The 16,071-nt window shown below is 38.5% G+C and overlaps 1 protein-coding gene and 1 pseudogene across 2 annotated transcripts in view; both read left to right on the top strand.

Moving 5' to 3' along the window:
- Positions 1–16,071, top strand: part of LOC149151555 (serine carboxypeptidase-like 50 pseudogene) — a 185,618-nt pseudogene that overhangs the window by 69,603 nt on the left and 99,944 nt on the right. The window lies entirely within an intron of this gene.
- Positions 3,507–4,016, top strand: LOC149151559 (uncharacterized). The gene has a single exon (XM_089443198.1). It carries the CDS (start codon positions 3,507–3,509, stop codon positions 4,014–4,016), a length of 510 nt encoding a protein of 169 aa, XP_089299324.1.

Raw genomic sequence — 16,071 nt, 5'->3', positions numbered from 1 at the left:
AGAGTGGACCTCATAATTATTCCTGTCTGACTCACGTAGGAGAGTCAAACCAGTGCGCACCGAATATGCCTACATAGTCTTAAAATTTTATATTTTAAAGTGATTGTTTTATTGATTTTGATTGTATTTTAAGTGTTACTCTGGAGAGAACTCCCAATATTAATGTGAATGAAAATCTTAGATTTGTAAATTATATGGAGTTAAAAATGACGTCCAATAAATTTTATAAAATAATATATATATATATATATATATATATCATTTCTTCAAATGTTGAAAATAAATTTATATATAAATAAAAATATATATTTATATATGTATTTTGTATTATAAATTATAAATGTAATGAAGTTAAAAAAAAATAAGGAATTTTTAGAATATGATAAATAATAAGTATCTTGTAGTAAGTTAATTATTGAGAATAATATGATAAGAATATGGTATTTTTTTCCTTTCTTAAGTATAAATAAATAAAAATCGTTGCTTTTCACGTGATTATGTTTTGTGTTTTAAATATAACATTGAAGTTGTTTTTTTATTGGGCAATATGACTGCTGCTTATTACGGCAGACTAATAAATTTAATTTAAAAGAGTTAATCACATTGTGCTATTGATTATTTTTATTCAATTACATATTACAAGTAAGCGTTAATTAAAGACGTTATCTATAAGACGAGAATCTTTGTTTTGAGATATCAGAAAATTAGGGATAGTTTAGTTAATGTAAATTTTTAATGTGTAACTATTTCAAATTTTCGTTAAATTATGTTAAAATTATTTCACTATTTTTCAAATATACTATTGAATTATTTCAAATTTTCTGTTTGAAATTGTATTGGAATTATTTAATTATTATCGATATTTATGTTGTTATTATCGCTCATAAATGCCTTTTTCTGGAGAACTGGGCATTTGGTACTTGCAATCAAAATCACAGGGGCAGAAGCCTTTTTCCATGTGATGACGGTAGATGAAGGGATAACCTAGAAATAAAGACACGTGAAAGTTTATCGTTGTATTTGGACGTGGTTTATTTAATGCAGGCTTCAAATTTGATCTTCAAGAAGATTAGAGAGCATTGTCATGGTAAAATCTTAGACATTTATTTTTCGAGATCTCGAAATCTGCAGCGGTAAATTGATGGAAAATTGTGTATAGTAGGTTTCAAAGGACGGGGATTGGATTCGATTTTGAATCCTCACTCTTAAAGAAGTTTTTGTTTAGAAGTAAAAAGGTAATTGATGAATGTAAAACCCGGTAGCCATTAAAGCTTCGTTAGGGTTTGATATGGTGTTGCCTTTGCAGTGTGCTTGTAGGCAGGCCATATAATTAATAAAATGATTTTATTTTATGTTTTGGGGAGGGATAACCTTCCTAGTTATCCGATCCAGTTTTGGGTCGGGTGGCGGTGTCTCTTCTTGTTTATGGTGTGTTTCTGTTGGAATCTCTCTTTGGTTGTTTGATATGGCTAACTTTCAATTAATTTTTTTTTTCATTTCGTAAAGCCTCTTAGAATAATCATTTAATGGCCATAAGAATCTCGAGATACATTCAATAAATTTGTTATAACAATTTATTTTATTTTGTGAAAGACAGTTCATTTAATTTTTTTGAAATAACATCTTTCTTCTAACATAAACTTATGATTGCTTAAACAGATCCTCAAAATATTTCACTCTACAACACAAAATTTCAATTTATCCTAGCACATAAAGGTCATGACTCTGTAGACTTAATATTGGGATGGTCCATCAAATTTATATGTGAATGGTGTGACATATAATTTCAAAAGACAGTGGTGAATAAATTTTCTTTTCAGGATTCAAGTACCTTCTTAAAACAATAATCTCCATCCTATAATGCCACCAATATTATTAAGCTTTATTCATTCGAATTTTGATTTTATGTTGAGACAACTCTCTAAGTTTTATTCAGACATTATTATTACCTTCCAACACATGTTTTCTATGCTATAATACTATAAAATTAGTGGTTATTGATAATTTATGGTTTAAGTATTGTAATAAATGAATTTGGATGAATAGAAAATAAATTGTGTGTTGAATATGTTGATGTAACTAATTGCATATTCTAAAATCAGGGTATATTCTAGATTTATTTTAGCTTTTGGCACATAAGTAAGGAAGTAATGTAAATTTCAACTTGATTAAACACAGGGGAGATCATGGCTCCTAAACATCGAAGGCAAACCCAATGCAACCCTGAGGTGGAAACCCCACCTCTTGCCACTACAGAGATTGGAACCCCAGTTGAGCAAGCTATATTACATTCCCTTAGGGAAATGACAAATATCTTTAAGGATTGGGTCACAAGCCAAGGACAAGATCAAGGAAATGATCAAGGTAAAGGAAGGGAGTTGGAACAAAAACAGAGGCAAGACCTAAATTCTAAATTCAATGCGAGAGATGGACAAACAACCCTCGATATTATGAAATAAGTCCAAAAATCCAATTACCAAAGTTTACGGGACAAGAGGGGGGTTCAAAAGTAGAAGCGTGGGTAATTGGTGTCAAAAGAGCACTTAGTTTTAAGGCATACACTTCAAGGGAAAAGGCCCAAATATCAATGAGTCTACTAAAAGGAGGTGCTCTATTATGGTGGGTAAATGAAGAAACAAAGATGCAAGTCACTCCATTGCAAGTCACTTGGGAAATGTTTGAGGAAGCCTTCCGAACTAGGTACCTATCAGAGGAGTATAAACACCAACAAGTATGCGCTTTCCATGAAGTGCGACAGAATGGTAGATCTATCGAGGACTATGAAGCTAAATTCTATGCGTTGGTCCATCACGTGGACTATATGGCTGATGATAAATGTCAAGTTGAAAGATTCTTGCATGGACTCGATCCCTTAGTTCGAGCAAAAGTCGCCATGTGGAAACCCACCACTATGCCAACGACTACTAGTTTAGCCAAACAAGTCCTGAAGACGATAAATATGAAAAAGCATATGGTGGTTGATGAAAATACAGGGAAGGAACATCCCATAATGAGGGTAAATAGACCAGGGGGAAGCCATATAGATTCCAAGGAAGACAAAACAATGTTTCTTAGATCGCTAGTGCAACTTCTCGGTTGCCTCCAGGAGGACGTAGGGGTTAGTCCTACTTGAGAAACACTAATAGTGGGGGTAGAGGATTTGGTGACCAAGGACAGGTACAACGTAAGAATCAAGAACAAGTAGAATGTTGGCAATGTCGAGGTCCACATTACAGAAGGGATTGTCCAAGGTATCAAACCCGGATTAAACAACAGAGACATAAAGCAAAAGAAGGAAGACCACAAAACCCACACCGAATTCATGCAGCCACAAACCATCGCCAGGTTGAGCACCAAGCCAGAATGGTGGAGTCCGCAGGTATGATTAATAACATCCCTCTATCTGTGTTAATTGATCCAGGTGCCACTGATAGTTTTATTTCTCCTTCAACAATAATTAGATGTGGATTGACAGCTCATGAGCAAGTAACTTTAGAATGGTAGAAATGGCATCAGGCTCTCAGCAATCAGTAGGGTCAATGGTAATAGATTGCAATGTTAACATTGGGGGGTGTGATACCAAGATGAACATGTATAGCACGACTCTAGGGACTTATGACTTAATTGTAGGAATGGATTGGCTTGAATCTCATAAAGCTATACTGGATTGCTATAATAAGACGGTTCTCTTAAAAAATGACCAGGGAGAAACCAAAGTAATAAAAGGCATTAGACGTGATGTTACGTTGCGCCTCATATCAGCGAAGAAAGTTAATAAGTGTATGAGGAAAGGGTGCAAGATTTATGCGGTAGAGATGGTTCGTACAGATGAGAAGTCCTCGGATAAGTTGCACCCACTACTTTCCGTATTTGCAGATGTATTCCCTTCGGAGCTACCAGGTTTGCCTCCAGTTCAAGAAATCGATTTCTCCATAACTTTGAAACCAAAAATAGAACCCATATCCAAAACACCTTATCGAATGACTGTCCCAGAGCTTAATGAGTTGAGTATATAGCTTAAATAACTTCTTGATCAAGGTTTTATCCGACCCAGTGTGTCACCTTAGGGTGCACCAGTGATCTTTGTAAAGAAGAAGGATGGAACTCTTAGGTTATGTATTGATTACCGAGATCTAAACAAGGCCACCATTCGGAACAGGTGCCACCATTTGGAACAGGTACCCCATGCCTCCAATAGATGACCTCTTTGACCAACTAAAAGGAGCTTCAATATTTTCCAAGATAGACTTACGGTCAGGTTATCATCAACTAAGAATCAAGGAGGAAGACATACCTAAGACAGCATTCAGAATGTGATATGGACACTATGAGTTTATTGTTATGCCATTTGGTTTGACTAATGCCCCGACAGCCTTCATGAACTTGATGAATAGTGTCTTCTGAAAATATCTGGACCGCTTTGTTCAAGTGTTCTTGGATGACATCCTCATTTATTCCCGCAATGAGAAGGAGCATCTAGAACACTTGAGATTGGTACTTCAATGCCTTAGAGAACATAAGCTATATGGGAAACTTACTAAATGTTCCTTCTTTGAGAAAGAAATTCAATATCTAGGCCATACCATTAGTGGGAAAGGCATTGCAGTGGATTACAGTAAGATTGAAACTATAATGACTTGGCCTACTCCTCGGAATGTCAAGGATTGGACCAGTTGCTTATAAGGTCGAGCTGCCATTCCATCTAAGAAGGATGCATAATGTGTTTCATGTTTTTATGCTTAGAAAATATGTACCTAACCCATCCCATGTTCTAAAATTTGAAAAATTGTAGGTTTCCGAGGAGGGAGTCCTTCAAGTCGAACCATTCTGTATACTGGACCGTCGTGTTTGTCGACTCAGGAACTGTGAGTTTGAGCAATTCAAGGTCCAGTGGGACCAATATAGCCCAGGGTCAGCTACCTGGGAAGATGTAGATGTTATTCTTAATGACTTTCCTTATTTACTTGATTAAAATGTTTGGTGAACTAATTAGGAGTGCTTACTTAGCTAAGACAGATACTTTTATGGAGCATCTAAATCATGTTTTATTGTTTAAACTTTATGATACATCTAAATCGTAGAATATGATTTCAGTTTAGTTTATAATGTTACATGAGGCTTCGTGATATAATGATGCACATGTGGTTCTTATAGTGATGATGTATCCTTATGATTATGATGTTATGTCAAGCTATATTGACATATTCATTTACTATGTGATGATAGGTATTTAATGTTGAATACTCATATGATATGCATAAAATGGCATAGGAATTATGATTCTATAATATGAGTTTTATTGACATGTGGTTCATTTATTATGTGAAGTCATGATATGTCTTTGATGCAAATATGTTGATGTTATAACTTATGATGGTATTTCATAAGGTAAAGCATGTGATAGTTGCATACAAATTTATGACATGTAGGAGCATGTAGTTCATTATTATTCATAATGTTGCGATTAACAATGATGAATGTTCTCATGATGACATGCAAGACTTGGCATGTGGATTATTTTCTATGATACTATGATGGTATAGCTAATGCATTTGTTGCATGTCGAGGTTTGATGATTGACAAGACTCCACAAATGGGTCATGAGGGTCGGTTTATTTGATGATCTCGTGTGAGCCCATACGTGCGAGGGAGAATAAGTAACACCATATGGGCTAGGGACAAACTCAATCAACACTACATATGCCAGTGGTTCGTTTGTCTTGTGTAGCTCTTGATGATAGTTCTTGAAGGGCTATGGGACCATCTTGAGGAGGCCTAGTGCCTGATATTCTAGGTTAGGTGCCTGTTATTGGATTGGGATGCCGGAGTCTGGTGGGGGTGTAAGGACTTCGATGTCTGGGGCTGTGCACTTTAGTAGTTGTGGAGGGAGTGGGCCAGCCTTGAGAGATGCCCGGAGTCATTGAGTACCGTACCGGATGCCTGCCTTGGGGCAGATGAGTTCTGAGTCAGGCGCAAGCCTTGGACTAGGATACAGACCGAGGAGGCTTATGCCTGATTCCGAAAGTGGGAAAAAGGACAGAGATTCCTTGGGATTTCCCGGGTGTTGTGAAACTTTCGATGCCTGCTGGTTATACTAGTTCAGCAGAGGGTACCGGCACTGTTACATGAATTAATAAATAATAAAATAAATGTAATGTCCCTTAATAATAAATAATAAAAATAAATATTAAATATTAAATAAATAATAAACAATAAATAATAATAAATAAAATAAATAAATAATAAATAATAATAAATTAATTACATGTTCTAAATAAATATAAATAAGAATAAATAGAAAAATATTAAAAACCAGTAAAGCTATCAAAAAGTAAAAACAAAAGAAATAAAACAAGAAAAATAGTAAAAATCAGTAAAATTATCAAAAAGTAAAAACAAAAGAATAAAACAAGAAAGCAGTAAAGTTGCATGTTGACACATGGAGTGTGTGCATGTGTTTCCCCTTCTAATGTTGCTCTATTTAATAGATGGTGAGGAAGATGAAAGGCATTCTATCATTCCAAGATTCTATCATTCATTCTTTTGGGAGAATAGTGTTCTAAGACAAAGGATTCCCTCGCAGTAGTACGTTGATTGAGGGTTCGGGGGTGGTCAGTTGTAGCAAGATTTTGTGCAATTGAGCCTACAGTTGGGTGGAGAGTCATCCCCAAAACCTTGTTGCAGTTAGCAGACTTCAACTGAAATCACAGGTCAGTTTCTCTACTTATAGTTTTGAACTTTGATGTTAATTAGTTGATAATTGCATGTTGATTATAAATTGCTTGATTAATCTAATTAATTACATGTTTAGTTTGGGCTGTTACAACCATGCTAACAAACTTTTATAAATAACTAGTTTACCGATGAGGTGTAGACTAATTAGTTTGTGTGGGGTTCAATGTCCATGGGTTCTCAGGAAAGTGGAAAACAGTTGTGGAGTGACACTGCCTCACAAAATGTCAAGACTCAATCAAGTCACACACAATTCTGATGACAACATCCTGCTGCTGGACAGATCATTCTTGCATGCAACATGTTCACTAGCCCCAGCCTAAACACAACCTAGTTAAAAAAAAGGCTTTAAGAAAGTTGTCTAACTTGCACATGAAATTAACAAATCAACAAACCTTAATGATGAACAAATTTCTTAACGTCATATGGAAAGGTTTGCAAACGAATTGAGCAAAATTTTGTTGGCATTATGATACAAGTGTTGTCCTTGATGGCAACTCACATAGATGACAGATCATAGTGCAACGGGTCAGTAGCAAAGAATTGATGATCAGACTACAAAGAATGAAGAAAGAAAAATATATACGCAGGTTCACTATATACCAAGTTGCGTACATACGCAGGTTCACTATATACCAAGTCGTGTACACACGCAGGTTCATTATATACCAAGTAGTGTATACACGCAAGTTCACTGTATACAAAGGCGCGTATATCGTACTCACGCACTTTCACGCAAGGAAAGGTGCGTACATGTTGGAAAACTAAGTTTTGAGTCCGTGGTATTTGGTCCATGGTATTTCATCTGAGGTATTGACCCCAGGTATTAGGTCCAAGGTATTGGTTCTACGTGGTTTTGGACCATGGTATTGAGTAAACACCTTTGCTGAAACACCTTTTCCTTGAAGATTATGATGTCATGAGGGCAGGTCCCAAAGTTGGGTTGCTCATGAGGATTTTACCGGGGGGCGCGCATCAAGGCAGATTCCTTGATCCCTGACACCATTAGTCTCACTATAGCATGCAACATAAGAGATGATAGTGGTCTCTGTCATTGCACCTATACATTCCCCTCGTAGCCACTGAATGCTTGAAGGGCAAGTGGCGTGGCACCCTTGGAACTTTAAGGAAATTTCTTGAAGGCCACGACCAACTTGGCACTCTTGGGATCACAAATAAACTGTTAGTCGTGACACCCTTGGAACTTCAAGGGAAGTTCTTGAAGGGCACGACCAAACTTGGCACCCTTGAAATCATTAAAAATAAATAAATTAATAAATATAATCAAGATATGAAAAACCAGGTAAATTCACATCAAGGGTAAATGATGTTAGAAACCGAGGTAATTAAATCAAGAATAAAACTTGAGTTAAGAGGATCATAGGAAGAAATAAAATATTTTACCTTAAAAACTCTACCCTTCCCATGTTGGAAAATATTAGGTAGATAATGTAATTTAATTAGGTAAAAAGGGGAAAGAGAGACATAAATGTAAGGATAAATATTAATCCTAAAACAATTAAACTTAATTAAGAGAAGATGATGGTGAATTAAAATAAGATTAATAAATTAAATTTTAGAGAAATTTAGAGAGCCTCCATGTGGCAACAACCAACATAAGAATATCCATCTAAGAGATAACTTGAGTTAGAATAGGCAGTAGATAGGGGATCAAATATTGACTTATCAATTGACTTTAGTAATGAACACAAATTAAGGAGTAAAAAAGGGGATCAAGAGATTTGCACATTTTCTGGGAGGAAGGCATATCCTTCCCTCTCAGAATTGCGCAATGTTGTTTGAGTAAGACAGAGTCCGGGCCAAGGTTTCCCAGACTCGCCGACGGGCAACTGAAAGAAAATGAAGATGTGAATGCATGGTCATACTGAGTGTAAGCAGGAGTGAATGATTGTGCATGAAAACAGTGAATGCAAGATTCCGAAAACGGAACAACATGCATGTGTGTAAAATGAGTCGCCGAATCGAGGACTGTTCGTGCAAAACAATGTCATGCATGTGACATCAGTGAGATGCAAATGAAAACTGAAACGGTGCTTGTACAGGCTAACATGCATGCAAACGACAACAAGTGTTCACAGAAATCAAGCATACAACACTCACACAAGCCAAAGCACAAAAAGCAACAAAGACGCTGCAAAAGACAAGTAAAGAGGACTTACCCAGAAATAGCTGAGTTGGATGTGCCAAAGACTCCTGCATGTGTTGTGGGATGTGAGAGCTCCAAGATTGATGTGAAGAATGAGCTTTGAAGTGTCGAATAAATAAGTTTGAAACTCATGACGCGCATGCCACTAATATAGGAAAAAGCGATACTTGGAGGAAATTTTCTAAAACGATCTTTGCATGTAACCTCCAACTGTTAAAAGTAGATCCCTAAAATCTAGGGGTGCTTTTTGCATGTTGCTTTTTTCTATTTCGGGAAAATGTAGCCCATGCATGCAAGTTAAGTTTTCTCGGTCCCAGAGGGAACCGGTCAACATGAAGGCACATGCAATAACCTGCTTGACTGAGAGGGATTTTTGCGTAATTTCTGGGAGGAATCTGGGCTAGCTATCCAGAGGGATAGAGCAATTTCTGGGAGAAGCAGCTGACAGCTGCCCAGAATTGCGCAATTTCTGGGTCGAGCTGCACTGCTGGGCTAGATTGCGCATTTTCCAAAGGAAGGTTGCTAGACAGGGTTGCGCAATTTTTGAGCCTAGTAGACTGCTAGTCAGATTTGCGCAATTTCTGGAGGGAAGGCTGGTTCCCCTCTAGAATTACGCAATTTTCTGAGGGAGTTGCTAAGCCAGTAGCTAGACCAAGTCCAAAGTTGATCCGGATTTAGACAGGAACGCAATAAATTACAGAGACAACCATAAAGACATATATGTAGCGGAAATAATACTTCATTTCATTACTGTAAAATACTGAAATATGCTTACAAATAGAAATAGAAATAACCCAGTTAGGGCGATGGTAGCTTATCTCTCAGAAGAGATGTGTCGGCTACATGCCTCTGAACTGTTCCGAACTGTGTTTACAATGAGGCTTGAAGGCCTATTTATTATTGAGAAACAATGGGAAACCCTTCACATTCCAAAACCTAACCCTAGAAGATGAAACGCCAAATTGTGGGCCCCGTTTTGGGGTGAGTTGGACAACCAACTTCTCGGGGTCGCGAATTGGTCGTATTATCTCCGTTTGACGCGCATGATAGCCCGTTGGAAAGATCTCTCCGAGGACTACGACGAAAAATACAATTTTTATCAAAAAAATCGTTGGCCATGGATTTCCCAAAAAACGTCGTTTAGGGCCTCAAAACGGCTCCGGAAGTTTAGGACCAATTGCGCTATAATTAAGGAAAGTGAAAAACTGAAAGATACAATTGTGGGGGTCCAAATGGGATAGGTGGGTGGCCACCAACATCCACCTGGATCATTCCTCCCCCCTTAGGAAGTAATGGTCCCCATTGCGTTGAGTCCCTCCCTGAGATGAGGAAGCTTCTGCTGAGCTGGGTCTCTGGTGAGCTGTTCTGCAATCTCTAATGTGTCCAGAAATGGTGGGAAGCATGGTCGGTGACGGTCCACATTGAAAACTCGGTGCAAGCGAAGGAATGGAGGAATGTTGTGCTTCAAAGCATTGTTGCCCGTAGCCTTGGTACTAGTGTAAGGACCATGTCGGAGTGGCCTGAGCTTCCGATGGGTTCTGGTAAGGCGTTCTTTCTGTCGATGCAACCAAACTTTGTTCCCCACCTGAAACTTGTGTGGTACCCCTTTGGGTGAGAAGAAGTTGTTCCTGTGTTCTGTTCTGACTGTATCCCTCTGTTGTTGCTGCTGCGTGGAGGAACCCTTCGTGGGGGTCATGGATGTAGCAACGATCTTCCCCTTACTTTGGGAGCGAACCAGACAAAATAAATTTCCTAGTCTGTGAGATGAGCTTGCTGCCTTTCTTAGCAGTGATCAAAGAGGTGGTAGTAGGTGGTGCTACCTCCGGTATCCTGTATAATGAATTATCCAAAGAAATAATGACAGCGCGAGGCCTTGACTCATACATAACATGTCGCCTCCACAAGTATGGCTGGCCTAATAGTACATCACAAACATCCAGAGGTGTAACATCACATAATACCTCATCTTTGAAGGGCTTGATGCTGTAGGGAAGGCGGCACTGCTAGCGAACTTTGAGATCTCGTCCTTCGTGAAGCCACCCGATACTGTACGGCTGCGGGTGTGGTGTAGTCAGTAGGCCCAACCGCTTCACGACCTCTGCTGAAATGAGGTTCTTTTGGCTGCCACTGTCGACAATGAATTGCAGCGGCGAACCCTTCACCCACATCTGTGAGTGGAAAAGACATTCCCCCTCCTCTGGCTCTTCGGGCTCATTCTTCTGGATCTTGGCAGTGGCAACAGTGGCACTAGGATCTGCATCAATGATCTGCTTCCCTTTGCCATTCCCCTTGTCGGGTTCTGGCTCAGAGTCGGAACATGCATCTGATTCGGAAGCCTTCAACTCGGCCACCAGCGATTGCTTGGTCCGACACTCACTTGTGTTATGAGTGGGACTCTTGTGGAACTCACACCACTTTCCTGTGTCCTTCTTCGGCTTCGTGGGGTTGTCTTGGGTCACCCCGCCTTGGCTTTGTCCTTTAGACTTCGGATTTGCAGATCCAAAGTCTCGCTTCTTCTGTTTGAACTTTTGCTCGATTTTGACAGCGTATCGGTATGCTGTGCCGAGTGAGGAGATGTTCAAGAACTCCATCTCTTCCTGGATGTATCTGTGTAGGCAGCTGCGGTATTTGAGTACTAGATGCAACTCAGAATCTTTGATACCCAATTGTGTACGAAGGGTATGAAAAATGTTTGTGAACTCCGGCACATCCTGGTCTCGTCCCTGCCGCAGTGTGGTCCATTTGATGTATTTGTCCTCATAGCTTTTGACAGGGTAGTACTGCTCCTTGATGGCATCCCGAAAGTCATTCCAAGTGGGTGCGGCTGAAAACAGTGAGCCTGTACTTTCATCCTTTTGCTCGCAGTAGGTTTCCCACCAGTCCTTGACTTGGGGGGCTGCTTTGAGAAGGGCGAAAACAATCTTTTCCCGACTTGAAAATTCATGAACAGAAAAATAACTCTCTAGCAGATTTAACCATTTATCTACGACATCCGCGTCTATTTTACCCTCGAAGATGGGGATTTCAAAATTAACTTGTACCTTAAAGGGTGTGGCATTTCCAGAGTAGCTGCTGGAAGCTGATGCGTCGCCTCTGGGTAGCCGCTGAAGGATCTGCGCAAAGCTATCCATCATCGCATTCCTTTGCCGCTCGAGGGCTTCTTCGAGCAAGATTCTGATAGGATCTCCTGCCCCCTCGTCTTTCTTCTCATCCGCCATGGGAGGTCTTCGAGATTTGCGAGGCTGGTCTTGCAAAGGTTCGACCAGTTCCAGACCTAACTCCTTATATCCCGACCTCATTGGGGACATGCAAAGAAAAACAGAGAAAAAGCAGACCGCTCTGATACCACTGATCCAGATTTAGACAGGAACGCAATAAATTACAGAGATAACTATAAAGACATATATGCAGCGGAAATAATACTTCATTTCATTACTGGAAAATACTGAAATATGCTTACAAATAGAAATAGAAATAACCCAGCTAGGGCGATGGTAGCTTATCTCTGAGAAGAGATGTGTCAGCTACATGCCTCTGAACTGTTCCGAATTGTGTTTACAATGAGGCTCGAAGGCCTATTTATTATTGAGAAACAATGGGAAACCCTTCACATTCCAAAACCTAACCCTAGAAGATGAAACGCCAAATTGTGGGCCCCGTTTTGGGGTGAGTTGGACAACCAACTTCTCGGGGTCGCGAATTGGTCGTATTATCTCCGTTTGACGCGCATGATAGCCCGTTGGAAAGATCTCTCCGAGGACATGATTTTTATCAAAAAAAACGATGGCCGTGGATTTCCCAAAAAACGTCGTTTAGGGCCTCAAAACGGCTCCAGAAGTTTAGGACCCGAAAAACAGCTAAAAATAGTAAACTGCGCTATAATTAAGGAAAGTGAAAAACTGAAAGATACAATTGTGGGGGTCCAAATGGGATAGGTGGGTGGCCACCAACATCCACCTGGATCAAAAGTGGCAGCCTGTGAGGGGAGTGAAGCAAGCAATCATGCACAAGCAAGCAAGCTGTTGAAAAACCAATGAAGCTCCTATACTTGACAGTGCAAGACATATTGCTAGGATGGTTGGTAGGCAGGCTCGAAAACGAAACTAAGGCAAAAAAATTTAGGGTGATTGTAGTCACTACAACATATTTCTAGCTACGTTATAGGCTTCGTTCAACTTGAGAGAAGTCCCCACCAAAATCCATCCATACATTAATCCTGAAATGATCAGCAAGATCACGAAAGGAAATGACACATTGCTAATCTCCATGTCAAGTATAATCTCGCAAAATAAGTCCCCACGAACATAGACATATTCACGATGAAGCAGGGTATCTGAAGATGGATAGGAGAATTAGTAAAACTAATTTTTAGGTTTAAAAGAGACAAAAATCATGTAGAGTGAGAAAAAAACAAAATCCTGAAGAGTGGGAACATGACAAATTCGCTGAGAGAGAGACATACCAACATACCTTTTCAGCGAAGAATCCCTCGTCGTGCCTCAATACCGCCTTCAAATATTTTCTGCGCATATGAGATACTTGTTTACACATTGTAGTAAAGTAAAAAAATGTTGTGTCAATTGAGCCATATTTATTTTTATTTAAATGCAATAAAATAAATAAAAAATTATATGTTAGGTTACACATATAACCATCACTTAATTATTCTATGCTTTGTTTTTTTACATCATAATCCAATGATACAAACTTTGGCGAGATTGTATTTTTTTATTGTTTAAAATGCATAAATCGATTCAATGCCCTTAGAAACCTCAACAACACCACTCAGATTGCGGAAATCACAAATCTCAAACTTGCCATTTCAACAAATCCTTGTTGGATTTCATCCAAAATTAATTGGAAACTATTCTAGAAAAATGACAAAAATAGAGACGAGTTAAACTACGTGTAAAATGAGCCCGCAGGGGTTTGGTCTCGTGGTCAGCGAACGGTCTACTAAGTCATTCGTGCTGCTGTGCAGGTCATGGGTTCAAGTCTAGTCTTACCCTGAGGGGCCGTTCCTTACGGGCTGGGTGATTCCTCCTAGCTGTTATAGTGGCAGCCGGTGGGATTCGACCCCTTGTAACACGAATACGATACCATCGTTGTTGCTGATTCAGCTAGATATCAAAAAAAAAAAACTACACGTAAAATATATATTGTATAATAGCATATATCTCAACATTTCAAATCCAATAGTATCGATTTCAACATTTCATATCAATGGTTTGTATTTCAACTTAACCTATAGAGCATATGCTTTAGATCCAAAAATGTATATTCCAATATACATAACATTTATTATTTTATTATTGTATGCATAGTGTTCGTCAAATCTTCAATTCATAAATGAAAAACTAGATCTATATGGAAAGTTAATAGATTAGATTCAAAATAATAAGGGGAAATTATAAAGCTAAAACCTTCAGTAAAGGAATAGTATCCATAGTTCAATGAAGAGTGTAATGCAATAAGAGAAATATATTTAAAAGACAATAGCAAAGAAAATGCCACTTTATTTCATACAATTATGAAGAAGTGAAAAGCATAAATGTAAACATATGAGGTTGAGACAACCAGAAATGTTGAAGATGGCAAAGGAAAACTTGTAATTTTTTTTGGAGGGAATTATGAAACCCAAATGAAGGGGTAGCTAATGGTATTGCATTGACGTAGTGATTATTTCAACAAAACTTTGGATGAAAATCTAGCAAAGAGAGAAACAATTCAAAATCAACACATAGAAAAAAGCCTCCAAAAAAGAGGATCAGGAAAAAAGTTAGATAATGATATCACATTGATTCTAATTGATTTGGCAAATGAAGTGGGCATGAGATTTGGCAATGATATTTCAAGCAAAACCTTAATCTCCAACCGCAAAATAAAGATAATAGGAAGAATGGGGCGAAATTACGTTCTCCAAGAACATTGAACCCTTGACGAGAGATGGAGGCTTTGAATCATTTATAAAAGGAGCTTTCAAAACACCATCATGTGTGTGTATGACAATGTCTATAGTGGCTAACTCATAGTAACGGATTCCATAGAATGCTTGTCCGTTATGATGATGGACCATCGATAGAGAAGCATTTTATGATCCTTTTCATAGTTCTACCCATAAAAAGAAAAATATATATGCACAAATTCATGGTTGCACCACTTACAAGTATGTCATACAACACATTTCACAATGATGCATATAAGTGAGAATCAAGAACCCCTGTGTAAGTCCCCGTGTGTGTTTGCTTACCTCACTATTGATTATTTATGTGCTTCATCTTTGGGCTAATAATTTCTTCAAATTCATCTAGTCACTCTGATAGTAAGCACTTAAATGCAAGTTACACACTTATAGCACCCTAACCAGATCACTATTACGATTGCTTGCTCGCCTTCCACATAATAAAACATCTCCCTTAACACGACCCCCTTTGATTGCAAGAATAGTTCCTGAGATTTGGAAATTAAAACGTTCTTTCCCTCGCACAAAGAGACAATTTCCTTCCACATTCCCCACTCCTATTAAGATTCCTTTACACCTCTCCGTACGTACAATTGCTAATTACATTCCCTGCATTGGCTTACGGTTTGATTTATTGAAATGCACACACGTCAATGTAATTGGGTTGAATATGATATTTCTGAATCACAATGCATAAAATCGCGTGTTGTCCCGGGCGGTTGGGACGGTGCGCTAATGCCCTCCCACCCGGGTTCGATTCATGCTAGACATGATGGGTTCCATGCACGCAACATTTGTTTGACTCATGTGGGTTGCTGTCATGCAACAGATTGACTAATGTCGGTTGCTGTCATGCAACAGATTGTATGGTTCCTATTGTACAAATATGTATATTGTACAAATATGTATATAATGTAATATGTGAATATAGATATGTATATAATGTAATATGTGGCTTCTTCAGCTGGGAACCTTCCACGAAAATTCAATGAACCTTAAACGTGGATATCTTAAGACGGTTAAATATTTCCAAATGATAAAATGCACGGCTCCTCTGATTCAATGAATCGTAATTGTGGATACTTACGACTCTTTAAGAGTCTTTGACTTTGAGCGTCAAATATTTCCAAATGATATTTCTGAATCACAATGGATAAACTGCACGGCTCCCCCGATTCAATGACTCGTAAACGTGGGTATCTTAAGAGTC

The sequence above is a fragment of the Pinus tabuliformis genome, chromosome 9 (assembly GCF_031772625.1).
Source record: "Pinus tabuliformis cultivar Carrire ecotype Pingquan chromosome 9, CPIR1, whole genome shotgun sequence".
Taxonomy (NCBI): Eukaryota; Viridiplantae; Streptophyta; class Pinopsida; order Pinales; family Pinaceae; genus Pinus; species Pinus tabuliformis.
The sequence above is the reverse complement of the archived record's forward strand: the minus strand, read 5'-3'. Positions and strand labels throughout refer to the sequence as shown.